Below are 18,334 nucleotides of genomic sequence, written 5' to 3' on the forward strand. Positions count from 1 at the left end.
CACAGCTTCCGTCTGCTTCCAGATATACTGTCTTTTAAGCTTGTGGGAACTGAAGCAAGAGGCATCACAGCTTTCTGAATAATGCTTAATTGTGCCACTAGGCTCTCCATCATCTCTGGTCACAACAGTGGGAAATGAAATGGGCAAAGTGAGGGTGAATCCAGCGTGCTGTTTCAGGACGAAGGGCGTTTTGCCATACTTCTGCAAACACTCCGTTCTTCCATTCTACAAAATCACCTGCAAAACCACACAGAAAGCCGCACGACACTGTAACTGCAGCAATATACTCTGTCCTCAGCACCGCTGAGGCCGCATCTCGAGCTCAGATTTGGGCCCCTCACTACAAGTCAGACATCGAGGGCCGCGCAGCGCTGTGACAGAAGGGCAACGAAGCTGCAGAGGGTGTGGAGCAGCGTTACGGGCAGCGGCTGAGGGAGCTGGGACCGTTCCGCCTGGAGAAGGCTCAGGGGAGACGCGAGGGAGGGTGTGGTGACGATCGGGTCGGCCTCTTCACCCAGGTAACAACAACGGAAACGGACGTAACGGCTCCAAGCAGCGCCCGTGCGGTAGGGAGGGACGCGACACTCCCGAGCGCGCTGACGTTCCGGAGCTCCGATAGGCCGACGGAGCGCCTTGCCCGCCTCCCCCCGCCGGCCCCGCCCCTCGCCGCGAGCTCGCGCTCAGGGCGCTCGGGCCCGGGCCGCGAGCACCAACGGCGGGCTGACGGGAGCGCGCAGCGGCGCTGGGTCAGGGGAGGGGGGAGCGCCGCCGCCAAGGAGACCCGCCCCTCTCCCACTCCCCCCACCTTCCCGCACGCACGCGGACGCGCGCGCCGGGACCGTTTCCCCTGCGCGCGCCTGTACTCCCGCGCCGGCAGGGCCGCAGCGGCATGAGTGCCGGCTCCGCCTGAGCACCGGGCCCCGCCTGACCGCCGCCCCCGGCCCGGCCGCGGCACCCGGCCCGCCGCCGGGCCCCGTCGGACGCTGGCGGCCGCCCCGCGCCGAGGATGCTGAAGATGAAGCTGCCCCTGAAGCCGACGAGCCACAGGGCGGCGGCGGAAGAGGCGGCCGCGGCGGCGCTGGGGCTGAAGGAGGCCGGCGCGGCACCGGACTGCCACCCCTCGCCGCCGCAACAGCAGCAGCAGCAGGTGCCCCGGGCGCCAGGCCGCGGGGGAGCCGCAGCGGGGCGGGGGTGCGGGCTGGAGCGGCCGAGCCAGCTGCACGGCCTGGGGCCGGGGCCGGGGCCCGGGCCCGGCCCGCCGCCCTCGGCCTTCCCTAGTGGCTCCGGCCCCGGCGCGGCGGCGGCCCGCACCGATAAGGAGACGGTGTACGAGTGGTTCGGGCTAGTGCTGGGCTCGGCGCAGCGGTTGGAGTTCATGGTGGGGCTGCTGGACCTGTGCAACCCGCTGGAGCTGCGTTTCCTGGGCTCCTGCTTGGAGGACCTGGCCCGCAAGGACTACCACTGCCTCCGCGACTCGGAGGCCAAGGCCAACGGTCTGAGCGACCCCGGGCAGCTGGGCGATTTCCGCGACCCGGCCGTGCGTTCCAAGCTCATCGTCTACCTGGCCCTGCTGGGCTCCGAGAACCGCGAGGCCGCCGGCCGCCTGCACCGCCTTCTGCCCCAGGTGGATTCCATCCTGCAGAGCTGCCCGGCGCGGCGGCCTCGGGTGGGAGCCGCCGAAGACGAGGGAGCCGAGGACGAGGAGGAGGTGGAGGTAGTGATGGACGGGGCCGGAGAGAACGGACAAGGCCCCCTCCCCGCCGCCCAGGGCCTGGGCTTTGGCGCGCAAGAGGAGCTGCTCCTGCTCTTCACCATGGCCTCGTTGCACCCGGCCTTCTCCTTTCACCAGCGGGTCACGCTGCGAGAGCACCTGGAACGCCTGCGGAGGGCCCTGTGCGGGGACCAGGACGTGGAAGAGGGCTTTGGCCGCCACCGGGCCCAGGTAATGCCGAGCTCCTTGAGCTCCTTCCCCTCCTCCCCTCACTTCAGCCCTTCCCCGCTTAGCAGCAGCAGCAGAGTCCCCCATGCCGGGCTGTGGCTTTCTCTGGCTTTCTCCTTGCCCCCCTCCGTTTTTCAAATTGTGTGTTGTGACATAATGACATAGTAATGCCTAAGCGTGACTTAAAGAAGTGTTGGGAGGTGGGGGGGGGTGTTCTTTCTTGTCCATATGAGCGTTCTGGTTTGCTCCTTCTCAGACCCTCAGTGCCATAGTGTAGGGCCTGGTAGGCTTCCTCACACACCACAGGCCTGGTGGCAGGGCAGCTTGACTCAGTTTGTAGATATAATATTAATAATAGTAGACAGAAACTACAGAGTGTTCGCCCAGGGTATTGAGACAGCAGGAAGGTGTTGGAATAATTCTATGTGGAACCTGCTCTCCCCCTCCCGAAATGAGATTTATGCTGGGGCTTGGCAGGGACCAGGGCAATGGTTGAGAGTCAGCGGCTGTAGGGCCACATCTCTTAAAAGCTGCGTTCTGTGAGGTGGCTGAAGGCTTTGGGGAAGGGGAGCAGTGATCGTTTCACTGAGGGTGCAAACTGAAATGTCACAAGCGGAGCTTTTGTGGAAAGAGAAGCTGAATTTCTGGGTGGCTGTCAGGAGGCAGCGACGCACATCTTGAGCACAGATGTGCCACTTGTTGCTCAAAGGCAGCAGTCCCAGAGCACAGACTTTCTCTAAGTGGTAGGGGAGCACCCTCATTTGCAGCAGCTGTATTTAAGTGCAGGTTCCCTCATTTTGCTCCTTTGATGAATGTCTGCTTTAAAAAAAAAGAAAAAAAGCAGCCCCATAATTTATACAACCGAGTCATTGTGTCAGAGCTCTATGGTTTTTGGTCTATAGATGGCCTCTCACGCAAAGAGGAAGAAAGGGCTGGAAGATAGGTACTTACAATGCAGATAGACCACTGAAACAGACACATGAGGTTTTCATTGGGGACTTAACAGGAAAAGGTTGAAAGCAGCACAAACAGTTTCTGAGCCCAGCGCTGTCCATTTCAGCTGCTCCTGGAAAACTGCTGCCGTACTGGTGGGGAAAGGATATGCTTTTGAGTACTGCTCAAAGGAGATGGAGATGAACTGTTAAGACTTCAAATATGCTCAGCAAACACTTGTATCATTTTAAGGCCAAAGCACATTTGGCAGGTCATAGGCTAGTGGGTGGATGTTACGGTACTGAAATCATAACAAATTCATAGCATAAGTCCAAAAAGTGTTTGTTTTGGCTCTTTGGCCTGCACCAAGTCTGGCTATCCCCACATGAGTCCTGGAAGTCCTTTCCCAGGGAGAGGGGGCTGCAGGAAGTGGTGAGGCTAGGCACTGTTCTCATGGGGTCTGAAGTATTAGTGACTGGAGACACGTTACCTGACTGAGGCTGGTGCCCCAGGCACAGCTGCTCAGAGCCCCACCGAAGGCATGGGGGAGCTGACTGCCACAGACTACTGGAATTAAAGTCTGTGCTGTGCAGCGTTCTGGCTTCGGTGTGAACACTGCCTTCCAAGTTGTAGTGGTTTCATTTACTGAGGGAACGCAGTGTGGCCCGGCCCAGCTTGGCTGAACATACGCATCACATAGTCCCTGGTCTGCACAGGGCTGAAGCTGCATCCCTGCTGCAGGGTCTTTTTCTTTTTTTCTTTCTTAAATGGTAAATGAAGCAGAGCTGCTTCCAGGGATCGATGGCCGGTGGGGAGCAGAGGGATCAATGGGTTTTCCATTCACGCGTATAGGGGACCCCCTTGGATGTCACACTGGAGGTAATGGAGTTAGCGTGGTTAAAGGTTTCCCTCCGCAAATACAGCCGTACTGTGAAATTGGACTTGATTTAAAATCCCGTCAGCTGCCCACGTGCTTTTTATCCTCCTTTAATCTGTGAAATTTTAGTGCCTTCAGGGCACCGCGTTCACGCGCTGAGTTGCTTTAATAAAGCGCTCTTCGAATTTTCCTGGGGCCGACCTCAGGTGGGAATGGCCGTGCTTCTGCAGCACGAGCACCTGGGCTCCTGCCCCACTTCCAGCAGCACCTCACGGCCCGGCCGGGCCTCCGCCACCGGAGCCCCCCCCTCCCAGAGGCGTTGGGCAGCGGCCGTGCCCTCCTCGCTCAGGCTGGGGGAGGGCGGAAACGGCCCGAGGGTGGAGAACGCCGCCTGCAGCCGCAAATGGCGCCGCAGCGACCGGCCCGCCGCCCGTCCCGGCCTGAGGGCGCGAGGAGGAGGAGGGGTGACCTCTCGCTTTGTCTGTGGGGCCGTCGCCTTACCCCTCCCCTCCCCGCGCCGCGGCGACCGGCTGCCACCGGCGCTTCCCGCCCCCATTCAAGATGGCGGCGGCGGGGTCCGCGCGCATGTGACGTGCCCGCAGGGCGGCTTCCGCTCCGGCCGGGGGCGGGGAGCCCCGTCTTGCATAACGGGAGCGCGCCGTCGCTCCCCGGTAGCGGTCCCTTCCGCTGAGCGGTCCCGGGCTGGCCGGGGAGCAGTCGCCACGGTGAAATAATAGTGAAATAACACGCAGAACGATGGTGGTGAGATCAGCTCCGGGGGACGCTTGTTCTGCTCCACACCGTTCCGACAGCTCTTCTGTCCCCTTCACGTTGTGAACCCCTTCGAGCAAAGGCCCGCAGTGCCCAATGGGAAAGCTCCGGGGGGACTTTTCAGCAGGAGGTGCAGTGATAGGGCGAGGGAGAACGGCTGTTAATGGAGTTAGGCGAGGTGAGATGCTGGCACAGCTGCACAGAGAAGCTGTGGGTGCCCTATCCCTGGGGGTGCTCAAGGCCAGGTTGGATGGGGCCCTGGGCAGCCTGAGCTGCTGCGGCGGCCTGGCACATGGCAGGGGTTGGAACTTGGTGGGCTGCAAGGTCCCTTCCAAACAGAACTCAAACTATTTTGTGGTTCTGAGATGTGAACTGTACAGTGGCGTCCAACAAAATGGTATCATTTGAGGTTTCTGGGAGTTACAATATGTAGCTATAACGAGCAGTGGCACTCAAGAAGTTTACCTGTGAGGAATTTGACTGATGGCTGCATGCTCTGGTTACCAGAGTGTGAAGTATGTATATCTGTGTGTATATATATAGAACTTATGTACGCATTTCAGGCTTTTTTTCCGCTGTGGTTTTGATCATGTCTTCTAGTTGGAATCTTTGTTATCTGCTAAGATATTACATTAAAGTTGCTTCTTGACAGAAGATTAATAGGCTTGCTACTCTGGGTCTGCTGTTTTAATTACACTTTAAGAATATTTTTGGTGATACTCTTCCAACTTCAGCTGGAAGTGGTCAGTAAATTTAAAAGTTGTGGAGAGTGAGATCTGCAGAGCTAGGATTGCTCTGTAATTGTGAAAGCTTTCTTTAACTAAGCATTCTGAAGTGCTTTGTTTAGTTAGGGCAGAAACACCTGATACAATTTGCATAACTTTTTTATGAAGATGTAGTTTGCAGTAACACTACTTGGAAAGCAAGCCCTTGATGTGTTAAGCTGTGCAGAATGTGAACTTTGAATCTATAGGAGTTAGCTATAAAAATAAACCAGCAGCATTCACATCTGTGTTCATAAGCCAAACTTACCAATGTGCAAAAAATCCGCTGATATCACTATTATATGTATCAGTTTAAGTCAAAGAACTCGGCTTAATTCTTGTATTGATTATATATGTTAAGTACGTGCACAAAGGTCAAAGCTGATTCAGTTTATTGCCAATCTTGCTCCATCCCAGATTGAAAATTTGAGTGCTGAAATACTGAAGGAGGTCTGACTACATGCTAACATATGCAGGCATACTTGGTAGTAACAGAACTAAGGTTTTATTGAAATAAGCAGTCTTCTGCTGGTAATTTGGTGAATAATATTGTAATTAGATGTCTTGAGATTCTTTGCAGCAAAAGTCCCTATTTAAAAACAAAGGGTAAGTTTCTATTTACAGAATACTTGCTGAATAGATTTCTATTTATAGTTTTATTTTGTCTGCGAAGTAGAAGAGCACTTTTATGATTTATCTACGGTGACTTTCAACTGAGAAAGATGCTAGAAATTAAATTACGATTCTAAGAGCTGCTGGGAAACAAAAGTATCAGGCAATCCCATTTTGAATCTGCAGTGAACCAGTATACACAGTGTTAAGTATCACGGTGTAAAGGAAGGTGTGCTTTCAGAGTCTGGTTTAAATAAGAGGGGAGAAGCATAAAGTTGTCATTTCACTGTTGGCAGACCTCTTTTTGATTGGGGTGTGATGTTTTACATGTTTTGAATACAGAGATACAAAGTGTTCTTGCTACCCTAGCAGAAATTTTTCTCACTTGAAACAAGGAGTTAAGGATGTCCAGAAATGTTACTAGAAGGCTTCTGGAAAGGAAGTCATAAACAAAGCTCTTCCATTTTATCTAAATGTACATGCTCCAGGAAACTGCAGACTGAAAACTTTCACTGCTTCCAGTTGTTTTAGTTGTTCAGTTCTAATTATTAAGTGTTAGGACAAAGACACGTTTGTAATTTTACCCAGTCCTTTTATGCTGGGCTTCATCAACATCTCTCTGGTTTCCATGTCAGTTTCTTCTCTGCTGTCTTGAATAAGCAGTGGTAGCATTGCAGACATACCCATGGCTTCCTAATGCTTGAACTTAACCTTACTGTTGTCATGCTGTGGCTGGGTTTTCAGCATTGTCCAGTGCTGACTTATTTGTAGTCAGCAGGATCTTAATGGGCTTGTAGTTGTGAGGATTCTCAGTTTGTTCCTTCTAAAGAAAAGGCTGCGGATGCCCAAGGTAAGACAAATATCTATGAAAGCACTAGAGTACGTAGATTTCTCTCTGCTTAAATCTCTGCCTCCGCTTGCCTGTTGATACTTGTGTCTAGCCATAGATGCTTTAAAAGACACTACTAAATATCTACGTTTCCTCCCTGATTTGTTGAGGTTCTTCACTATCTTCCATGTCATAACTGTGCGTACTTGTAGAGACAGAATTTTGCAGAAGACGAGCTCAAAGATTTGGTGAGAAACAGCATTGCTTCATAAGCTTCTTGACTTTCTTCAGCCTCTTAATCTTGTCCTTGATGGTAGAAGAAAGTGAAAATACATTTAATTGTGAAAAGGGATTTGAAGCCTTCAGAGCTATCTTAGGAGAGAGAAAAGAGAATGACAGATTTTTTTTGTGTTCCGAACTGCTTTACATGAAAGAATACTTTCAAACTTTGCCTCTTGGATGTTTTATTCTCTGTCAGAAGTTGGAAGTAGTAGTGTGAGGGCTTTGTTACCTCTCAGTACTAATTGTACTTCAGCGAGCCGTTCTGGAGGGGCAAATATTTTTTCAGTCTTTCTATCACTCTGGGTGGTTGTGTGAATAACTTGTGTGTATCTGACTGAACATTCAAGCAGTTTTCTTCTAATGAGCAAAAAGTACTGAAGCTCTATGAAGGATGCAGTCACATCTGAAGTGCTGCATTACTGGCTTTAGCTTTAAAATCTGTACTTTGTCATGGGCTAGCTGGGTTGGACAGAAACTGTGGTCCAAGTCCAGGTAAAAATTCTGATGTGGATGAGTGCTGAAGACCTTTCTGTGTGTCCAGGAAACACAGGGTGGAGCATTCTGCCAGCACTGAAAATTGCTGCTGTTGCTGAGATGCTTGGTTCTTCAAGTTTAGTTGCCTTGATAGTCCAAGTTAATAATCCTTTGTTGAGATTGGTTTATACCGTTTGTCTCAAGATAGTCATGATTTTACAGTGCTGCGAGTTGATTTGTATTGGATTGTTGAAGCTTTTGTATGGTTTGCTTTTCACCCCTGAATGAACTGGTGACTTTTTGGAAGCTTTCTGTCTCCTTCACATTGTATTGTTGCTGCCCCTTATAGATAATGTTGTTTAAACCCTGGAGGCAACTCAGCACCACACAGTCACTTACTCTCCTGTATGGGAACTGTTGAATCACGGCCTGAACCACTGATTGATCACCTGAGGTGAGCACTGAGTCAGATGCAGGGGCACAGGTGAAGGTAATGTACCTGTGTGACTGGAAGGGGTGGAGTCTGGCTCCAGCTCTCCCAGACCCCATTTAAGGGCTGACCACCACCAGGGAAGGATCTCTTCTTGGAGATCCCTCCCGTGTGGAGTCATCGTCGAGTCTCATCCATTGTAGAAGGTGAGCCACCCTTTACTTACCAATAGCCTGTGTACCGTCTGTATAAAGCCTTATGGAAATATACCATCCTCCGCGATATCTCCTCTGAATTCCATCCTTTTGAATTATCTGCCCTACACTCTCCCCAAGTGGCACGAGGAGAGAATCAGAAAGATTCTGAGAATGTGAGAACTCAATGGCTGAATTAAGGAGAGTTTACTAGTAATGCAAAAACTGTGCACACAAGCAAAGCAAAAGGAATCCTTTCTCTGCTTCCCATCAGTAGGCATATATTAAGCTGCTTTTGGAAATGCACAGATCATCACGGATAGTGGTGAAGACAAACACTGACTATCACTCTGAATGTCCCCCCCTTCATCCTTCTTTCCCCCAGCTTTTATTGCTGAGTGTGATGGCATGTGGTATGAAATATCCCTTTGGTCAGCTGGGGCCAGTTGTCCTGCTTGTGTCCCCTCTCAACTTTTTGTGCACTCCTAGTTTCCACCCTGGCAGCATCCCAAGTCTGAACAGTCTCATCTCTCACAGCCTTTCATCACAGGTGAGGTGCTACAGACTTGTCATCATCTTTATGACCTATTGCCTGGACTTCATATGATGTATCCATGTCTTTCTTGTTCTGGGAAGCCCAGAATTGGACACAGAGCTCCAGATATGGCCTGAGTAGAGAAGAATCATAGAATGGCTTGGGTTAGAAGGGACCTTAAAGACCATCTAGTTTCAGCCCTCTGCCATGGGTGGGGACACCTCCCACTAGGTAAGGTTGCATGGTTGATACAAGGTTGCACGGTGAAGTTGGAAGCTTTCAAGCTTTAGTGTAACTTAGCAGCAATGCCAGTTGAGCAGTTGCCTTCAGTTTTGTCTTGCATTTGGCTTGCAGCTTGTTCAAGACAGGATTTTCTGGCATGGGAGGCAATCTATAAGATGACATAATAAGTTGTCATCATTAAACAAGTTTTCAAGAATTGGGTCGGCTGTTGCCCTGTATTTTTTGCATTTGTGACTATTAGGTGAATGTGCTAATTAAGTACAAGATAGGGATAGCAGATTTATGCTATATCCAAGCAACAGCAAGGACTAAGTGATAGAGAGCAATTACCATTGCAGTCTTGAGTCTCAAGGCTTCATCTTTCTACTCCTGCCATCAGGAGAAGGTTCAGCAGCACGTATGTAACGTGGAGTTTCAGCTGTCTTTGTAGGAGATCTTTTGTGCCAACATGGCTACGTAGCTCTGCAACTGCTGCATAACGGGAAAGCAATAAGGACAGTAGCTTGTGAGGATTGTTCAGAGTGAGTCATTGCTTTGGTCCCATAGCTGGCACCAGGTCTCCCAACCTGGGATGTTCTACTCTTCTATGATTCTATGAATGTAATAAAGATTACTCTGGTGTTACTCAAATTTATCTGTGGTACAGATGTTGCATTTAAGAAAGTGTGGTTGTGAGTTGATCCCTTCCAAGATGCTTTCTTTCGTGTTTGTTTATTGGCATCTGGTTCTGTTCGCTTGTTCCCACTCGTACATGAGCAAGTAAGTTGTGCCAGTTTGCATCCACACAGCCTGCAAGGCTAAGCAGTGCTGTCCCTAGCAGCACATCGACTGAAGTCTTGCAGAAAAACAAGCTTTCATTTTTTTAGTATGTAGAGCTAATCAAGCTATCCAACTGCTGTAGGCAGGTTTCCCTTGTTGGTGTTCATCAGAGCTGATGCATGAATAGCTCTTCTATGGAAGTGCAGTGCAAACATCAGAAGACTTACGTGCATCAATCACAATGATTAGTATGTTATCCAGTAACAGATTTCAGCACGTATCTCCAAACTGATACCAGCATGGCATTTTTTTCATCAGCACTCGAAGCAAATAGAAGGCGCTGTGGACATCTGTTGTGTGTAGTCTAGCTCACATATGTTATTTTAACAGAGCAATGTCCTTTTGAGCAGTATGACTCACCTTTTTCAGCAATTGATGCTTGTGTCCTGTGACCAAAGAGTCATCTCAAGCGATAGGTCATCTCTTTATGAGGAGGATCTTCTAACTACAGCACTCTTGTCTGGATTTTGAGAGCAGACAATTTTTATAGCACTGTTTTGCTTCGCTTTCAAGAGAAATGTAGCTCTGGCCCATCACTAAGATCTGTGAGATTATCAGATCAGTTATCTGGCAACTCATTTGTGGCCACCCACATTTCTTGCTTCACTGTATTTTAATCGTTGTCAGCAGCACTACAAACCACAGTGAATCTTTACATGTAGAAAGCCTTGCAGTGATAAAATGCCGCTCTGTGCCTGGAGCTCCTCCTGCCCTCCTTCTGCACTGACCACAGGGCCTGCAGAGCTGCTTCTCTCGTGTTTTACTCACTCCTCTTTCTTGCAGCTGCTGCGTAGCAGTTTTTTTCCATGCTTAAATTTATTATCAGAGATGTGCAGGCAGCATTAGGCATTGACTGGCAGCAGGTCCCTTTTGGAGCTGGCTGAAGCTGGCTCTTATCAAACTGTATTTCTGTATATCACCTGTATTCCATCATGTCTTATGAAAGCTGTCATTCACAGAATACACGTATGTAACATCTCTTTAACTTGCCGGGTAAAGTAGATAGGTTTTTTTTCCCTACAGTTACAATTATTTATAAAAATATCAGTGCCATGATCAGGTGTAAATCTCCTAACTCCTTAAAATGAATGGAGCACTGCCTCTAACTCTTACCATCGTGATTTTAAGGGTGGAAAAAAGACAAATTTAGAATTTGGAGAGCTACTGTCAGAATTAATGCAAATTTATGTTGTCGTCTGCACGCTGCGTGGATGATATCAAAGGGGCTTTTGTCAAAACACATGGATGTTGTTTAGGGAAGATCTTACTTCAACTAGGCAATAAACATTGTTTGTATCTAAAAAGAAAATTGGGTTCAGTTCTATGATTTCATGTCAGGAAGATTCTTATTAATGCACTGACCTTATTAATTTAATATAGTTGGTCACAGCCAGTTAGTCATATGTATGGAAAGTCTTAAACAAATCTGTTTTAGCAGTGTGAATTTAATGCCCAAATGCTAACAGTTCTCTGAATACTGCATACCCAAGAGTTAGTGCTTAAAAAACAAAATGTTTGCTTTTGGTTATGTGTTTGGGTGTTAAAGTGGCTCTCACCAGGCTATACTTGTGAGTTTTGCTTTATTAAAATAAGCTTGCAAATTTGCTAGAGCTGCTAAAATTCAGTCCTGTTGACACACAGCTATTTCCCATTCTTGTTCCAGGTCTGGCATTATGTTTGTAATCTGTTAGACATCTGAAGCATGAAGTGGTGCTTTGGTCAATAGGAAAGTTTGCTGTGCTTGTCTACTGAGTGACTAGGGGTTGGTGTGAGTTTTAACTCGAGGAAACAAGAAATGCTCTGTATGTTAAGATGCTTAGTATAGTACACGAGCCATATGCTGTCTTGGGTGAAAGAGCTGAAATACCTTTCAGTTCATCTGCCTATTTGTAGTGCAGTGTGAAGGCATAGTGATGCTGATTTTGTACTGCCATGGATTTATCCAATGAACATTCAGTTATAGGTATGTGCAGGGCAGAATTTACTGAGTCATCAGTGACTTGTATGTGTTTTTAGGAGTTAACTCAGTTTGTACCCAAGCAGTAGATGATTGTTGTAAAGCTGGTTTAGCAAACTGAAGCAAGCTGTACTTGGAACATCTGTAAGATCTTTAAAAGATCATCAAAAAATTCACAACCTCTTTTGTTGTGTTTTGATGCTTTTGCTTCCTCATTGTGGTCTTCTTGTGACAGTCTCGGATCCTCAATTCCAGACAGGGTAACTAGTCTTGTCTGCTGGTTTGTCCCATCAGGAGTCCTTCAGGAGAAACAAACGCGCAACAAAAGCAGCTCTTTCACATTCTGGCACTTATTTACAAAACCTTATGCTTCCTTTATTTAAAAATGATAAAAGTACTGCCAAGGATTTATCTTCTGCCCCTCTCTTATGAAGGTCTTAATGGAACAGCACTCTTCACCCTGAGTGAGAGGAAAAAACTTTGAACTTTTAATACATATCTACACCAAAAAGTATCCATTTCTTTCAGTAACTATTTGTTTTAAGAAATTCGAGTAAGGTATTTATGTACCTTCTAGTTTTCATAAAGACCTAAGTATTTCATACCCCTAAATATTCCCAGTCCAGTGAATACTGTCCATCTAACTTGCTTTTATTGAAAGCTTTCCCAAGAAAACAAACTTCTGTTCTACCTTCCAGTTCTTAGCAATAAAAACAGTATTTCATTGGTTTGTGCTAAATAGAGAACGTACTTTCCTCCTTTGTGTTGCTGCTGCCCTGCGTACCATCCCACTTGCCCAGAGTCAACGTATTTGCATATTGATGGTACTTACGTGCCTGTACTAAGCTCATGTATTATACTACTTGTTACAAGTAAAATGAGATACCTCACTGAAAACATAAACCCACTGCCAACTTCTAATATTTCCTAGTTCTATGTCTATGGCTTTTTTAAGGTGCTACTTTTATGTCACTTCCTTGAAATGTCGGCTTACATTGATCAACTGGCAAACCTGTTACCTCTGAAGTCACTGGAACTGTTACACTGCTTTGAATTTTATGTTGTCTAGTTGGTTTGATTTTTAACAAAATATGGTCTCTGAAGGATAAGTACATGGATACATAAACGTTTTATTTCAATTTGGGAAAAATTGAATATAGGTTCACGTTAGTTAGAATGAATAGCCTCAGACTGCTCCAGGGGAGATTCAGGTTGGATGTTAGGAAAAATTTCTTCTCTGAGGGCATGTTCAGGCACTGGAATGGGCTGCCCAGGGAGGTGATGGAGTCACCAACCCTGGAGGTGTTCAGAAAACATCTAGATGTTGTACTGAGGGACGTGGTTTAGGGGGGAGGTATTGGTGGTAGATGTATAGTTGGAAGCGATGATTGTGGGAGTCTTTTCCAACCTTGGTGATTCTATGAATTCAGTGTTACCCTAGGAGGAAAAAAACCAAACACATAAAGGTTGTTTTCACCTAACGCCTTTCTACCAGGTTAACCAGGTTACCAGCCTAGTTTGTTCTTTACCAACTCTGGGAGACTACTGTGATGTATGACTATTACTAATATATAACTAGTATAACTGTTTTAGGGACATTTTCTGCCATAAAGAGTGTGCTTTGATTATTTACATTCTATTCATAAGTTTCCTTATTTTTTTCCTTCTTGGTTTAGAATGACTTCTCCCACAGTGATTGCACATCAAGTAATGAGACCAGTTTGCTAGAACGGACCACAGCACCTCATGATGGCCTACCAATGACTTCCCATAGACCTCAGCGAGAAGGTATGAAGTCTGCAGTTTCTTTCGGAGAGTTCTTTGATGGTTTGTTTGTTGTTGTTTTTTTTTTTGAAGGTAGAAGTCTTGATACTTAGGGGTAACTAACCAGCTCTTATATCTGTCTTTCTACTTTCTGAATAAGAGTCTGGAATGGTTGGTAAGTGTACTGGCTTCCCAGATCGTTAGTGGTCTTTTCTTTGTTATGGCATACTGTCATCCTTGTCAGTTGCTAAATACTAGTGACTTCATGTATGAAAACTGATTGCAAATAGGCTTCCTCTTTAACAAAGAGATGTGGCATTTGGGAAAAGGCAAAAAAATTTAATATCGCTTTTATTTGCATTGTTCAACAACTTTTTGATGTAAAACTAAATATGCTTTGAATCTGTGAATGGTTTTTGCTGCATCATTCAGTTGTATTTGATTAGGCTTAAAAAACAAAAGAATAGAGAAAGGAAAAAGACACATTAGGAGGCTTTAGAGAAATAGTATTTGGAGAAGTGTGAGTACTTTCCTTAGGAAGCAAACCACCTTTTGGTTCTGCTAGGAAGAGTAGGGATAGAACTTCAAAGTGTTCTGGCAGTTGCACTGATGTTCTGATTGTGCTCTGAAGAAATGAGCAGTATTGAAAACAGATTTATTCTTAACCCTCTATTCTTCAACAAGATTAGCAGCTCACTTGCCTACTCAAGGGAAGCTTACACTATCTTCCAGTTCGTGAAGAGCTAGCAATCTGAGAAAAGCTTGCTATTGTTTTGTTCTGATAAATGTCCTTTTTTCTCTAATTATTTAATTGTGAATCAAGAGTTTTAATTCCTTGGGGGAATAAAATTAAGAAAATAGCCAGAAGGATTATGTCAGGTTACGGACAACAGTCATATTTGAAAACTACTGTAGAGTTCTAAGTACAGAATGTTCATATTCACTAATTAGAAACAGGAGTGGGAGACTAAACAGCAGCATTCTTGAATTAAGTAACAGAAGCAGAGCAAAGTCAAATAATTGAATCTACCTAAACACTTAAATTCTTCTCGATAATTATATTAACAAACTACTGTGAGGGATCAGAATAATTTTGTGGTAGTGATATGTTAGATTTATGATATAAGGTCCTTGCTGTAGCCTCCTTAGTGGGTTAAAAATAGCACAGATCTTAAAAATATTAGAATTGAAAATAAAAATATGAATCTGATTCTCTGAAGTCTTATACTTAAAATGGAAGCAGCATCACATATGCTTGACTTAGTCATCCTGACTGGATGTGTTGCATTCAGAAGACATATAGGGATGCAGCGTTCCTCGTTGGCTCCTGTATTCAAACATTTCTTCTTGTCTACCCATTTAGGAGATCTGAAATGTGATTGGGGAAACAAGATTTTAAAGTAGGCTGTTGAAACTGGGAAACTAAGGTTGTCCTGCAATGACACAGTAATTGCCTGTTGTGTCATTTATTAAGACTGAGCATTAACTGCAGCAAAAGAAGTTAAGGAAGTTAAAGGTACTATAATGTGTAATAAGATGTCTTTGTGCTAGGGGACAAATATATTTAGCATCGATAACATCCAATAGATCAAAATATACACGATCTCATTAGGAAAAAAAGCATGTCTGTATGTGAATGTTAATGGTGGTGATTAGTTTCTGTAATTAATGTATGTTAAATATATGCGTGTAGGGAGATAATGGAACTTAAAGCATTATCCTTAGTTCCAGTCATGGGAGTCAACTTTTTAATTAACTGTTGAATATCTGTTCAGCTGATGTTATTGGTTTAAACATTGGCTGTTAAAATGATTCAATGAGCCAAAACTAATGTTAGGCCATAGCCTTTTTTTACCAGGCATCCTTAGCTCATCCTGTATTTCTTTGATTTTGCAATAATTAATCTTCATTAATTGATAAAAATGAACAAGTTGTCCCATTACTTAACTACCAGGTAAAGGGTCACAGCCAATATACGCACTGTTCCAACTCAGTATGTGTTGGAAGAAAAGAACAAGGAGTTGTAACGCTGCCATTGGGGTTAATGCTTGCTTACAATTTTTTAGGAGATTGCTAGTACTTGGTTCTCATGGGTTTGGCGTGTTCAGATAGAGATGATACTTCAGGATGTGTAGAATGGGTGAAATGGTCATTCATTGAATTCCAAGGATATGCTTTGTAGCAAGTACTTGTAGGAGATGGGTGATTGTAGTTGTTATGAGTGGTTCACAGTATGGGTCTTGTGTTTTTAAAAAAGAAAAAAACACAAAAAAATGCACTTCAGAATCGAAAGGAAACTGTTAACTATACACCATGAATATTCTCTTTCAGTGTTGGTACAGCTGTTATTAAATACTGTTTCATTTGTCCTGATGATGCCTATAAAGGATCAAAATTCTGCTGAACTCTTAGGATAGCATAGCAAAAACTGATAAGCCCATCTCAGCTACATCAGGATTTTTATGTGTTGTATTACCTCAGTAATGTTCTGTGATCTCAAGAACATTTCCAGATTTTGAAGACCATATGCTGCTGCTGTTTATGTCATAGCCAGAACTTAGACATACAGACATCCTAAGCACAGCAGACTTCAGCGAAGGAATGTTAAAGTAGCAAGTGCTTTAAAGTACTCAGCTTCTGTTTCAGTTCTGTCTATTGTGATTATGGTGGCCTTCTGCTTCTGCTCTTTGTTCTCTCTTTGCAAACAATCATTTCTGTCTATCTGAGACCTTCACCTTCAAGAGTTTTCTTCCACGTGAGGTGTGGTTCTTAGTTTGCTCTTGCCACTGCTTGGTGTTTTGGAAACAGATGTGGAGGGCACTGTCACTATTTTATTTGGTTTTGACTTTTTTTTTTCAGCATGTTACTTTTCAGAATAAAGATACATCTTGACTTCTTTTTCATTGCCTTTTTCACTTACAACGGTTACCTTGTTGTATTTATGTGACTTTAGGTCCAAGAAAAGTCTTGAACATTGTAAAGAACAAGGTTCTACCTGCCCCCTACAGTTTGTTACGGTAAAATAGCATCTGAAAAGGAGGGAGGTATTCTGAGTCAGGAAATGTATGGCACTTCTCAGAGTAGCTAGATGAGTGTGTTTTTAAACCGTAATTTTAGTATGTACAGTAAACTGTTTTTATTTCAGCTGTACACATTGAGAAGATAACCCTGAAAGGAGTACCAAGGAAAAGGGCTGACAAACATCTGGAGTACACCTTCAAAGTAAGCAAATAACTTCCAGCATGCTAATGTCTTCATGATGTCTATGCGTTGTAGAGACCTATAGCTTGTTTCAAATACCTGCTTAGAAGGCCATTTTTAATTACATTAGGCTATCCAGAAATTCTTGGCTTTTGCTAATTTGGGGCAAACATTGCAAACTGCAGCTGACTGTTTGGTCAAGTGGCATAGGAGTGCAGTTCCTTATGTCTGCAGCTCTGTATTATTTAGAGTCATATGTTCATCTCGGGTGTCTTTCATGAATGTTTGCCGGAAGAGCATGGCTCCTGATAAAAATGCTTGTTGTGGTTTGGTTTCATTTCATTTTAAGGACCTTCTAAGAATAGTCTTCATGTGTAACAATATTGTCTTCCTGTATCATATCAAACAGTTGTATGACTGAATTTTAAATAAAACTGAAACATTCCTTCTCACTACTTTGGAAGACAGGCTCTCAGTATTGAGATCTGGTATGAAGGCTGTAAGTGTTAAATAATAGCTGTTGGTAGTGATGTTCTAATGGAGTCAAAATTGTCATTTCCTTAGCAAGGATTGACTGACATCATCAGTCGCACAGCCAGTAGATGTGAATCTGGTAGAGTACAAGATCTGCACCCAGAAGAATGCTGTAGATCAAATGTTATAACTCATATAACCAGTCATTCAGTGTGGTCATGGGAGCTCTTTGAAGAGCTTGTGTGTCAAATGAGTCTGAAGCTAAAATTCAGCTGAAAAAAGAAATCATCTCCCTTTAGCTTAGAATTTAGAATTTAGCCCTCAAAGTCTTGATGATTACCGAGTACTTCAGGCTTGTTGCAGATATTTTGTCCCTATAGTCTCTGAATTGGGTACTAAGATACTGTAGTAGATTTAGAGGTATGTGCAGAATGCCCATACGGATTATCAATACTTAAAATGACAAAACCATTCTGAAAGTTCAGCATGTAGATAGATTTGACACTGGTTCTGAATTTCGTTATTGAAGGGGGAATGTTTGGAGATACTCTTGGAAGTATTTGAGTAAGTTTAAAACATCTCCTCAGTTCTTTTTGAAAAGTTTCATCTTCTCATCTGTGCAGGTGTATGCTGTGTTCCTTGCTGGAGATTTTATGCTTGCCCAGACAGTGGTGTTTTAAGGTTTAGTAGCAATTGCAGTCATGACTCCCTAAATGAGATCTGCAAGAGTAGCTGGCGTTTCTGGGGACTAAGTTGAAGGCAGTGGGTGGTTAACATTATCCTATCTACTCTTCAGAGTAAATTAATGTTTGTAATTGTCACATCCACTCCCACTGCACAGAATCTTCCCATGTGTGTAATGGGAATCTTAAGGCCAGAGCTGGGCTTAAAGCCAGACAGCACTTAATTAACCAAGCTTCTATTTCTCTCAAAACATGCATGTGAAGGTGCTGTTTTAATTCTTGCATGTTATATCAGAACAGTAAGGTATTGAAATTTTGATAGAAGTATGAATCAAAATGCTATCTTATTCTTGAGTGACCTCTTCAGTAATTAGCACTACTTTAAATGATTTGTACCCTACAGCAAGTTCTGTATGACCATGTAAGACTCAAGCCCAGTGCAGATAAAATTATTTTATTTGCAAGATAAGCAGAAATATGTATATATTTTTCTTCTGACTAATGATAATGGCGACAAGAACTAAATTCAGTACATCAAACCAACAGATCTCTG

The 18,334-nt window shown here is 44.8% G+C and overlaps 1 protein-coding gene across 2 annotated transcripts in view; it reads left to right on the plus strand.

The window, feature by feature from the left end:
* Window positions 1-1,006: 1,006 nt before the first annotated feature.
* Window positions 1,007-18,334, plus strand: part of ZCCHC2 (zinc finger CCHC-type containing 2) — a 40,508-nt gene continuing 23,180 nt past the window's right edge. For both annotated transcript variants that reach the window (XM_065753122.1, XM_065753123.1), the window contains exons 1-3: window positions 1,007-1,942; window positions 13,336-13,447; window positions 16,569-16,645. In XM_065753122.1, coding sequence (XP_065609194.1) covers window positions 1,007-1,942; window positions 13,336-13,447; window positions 16,569-16,645 — 1,125 coding nt within the window. The remainder of the gene's footprint in view (window positions 1,943-13,335; window positions 13,448-16,568; window positions 16,646-18,334) is intronic.

The sequence above is a fragment of the Cyrtonyx montezumae genome, unplaced genomic scaffold (assembly GCF_038088225.1).
Source record: "Cyrtonyx montezumae isolate F1298 unplaced genomic scaffold, pur_monq_1.0 scaffold_8, whole genome shotgun sequence".
In the NCBI taxonomy this organism is placed as follows: Eukaryota; Metazoa; Chordata; class Aves; order Galliformes; family Odontophoridae; genus Cyrtonyx; species Cyrtonyx montezumae.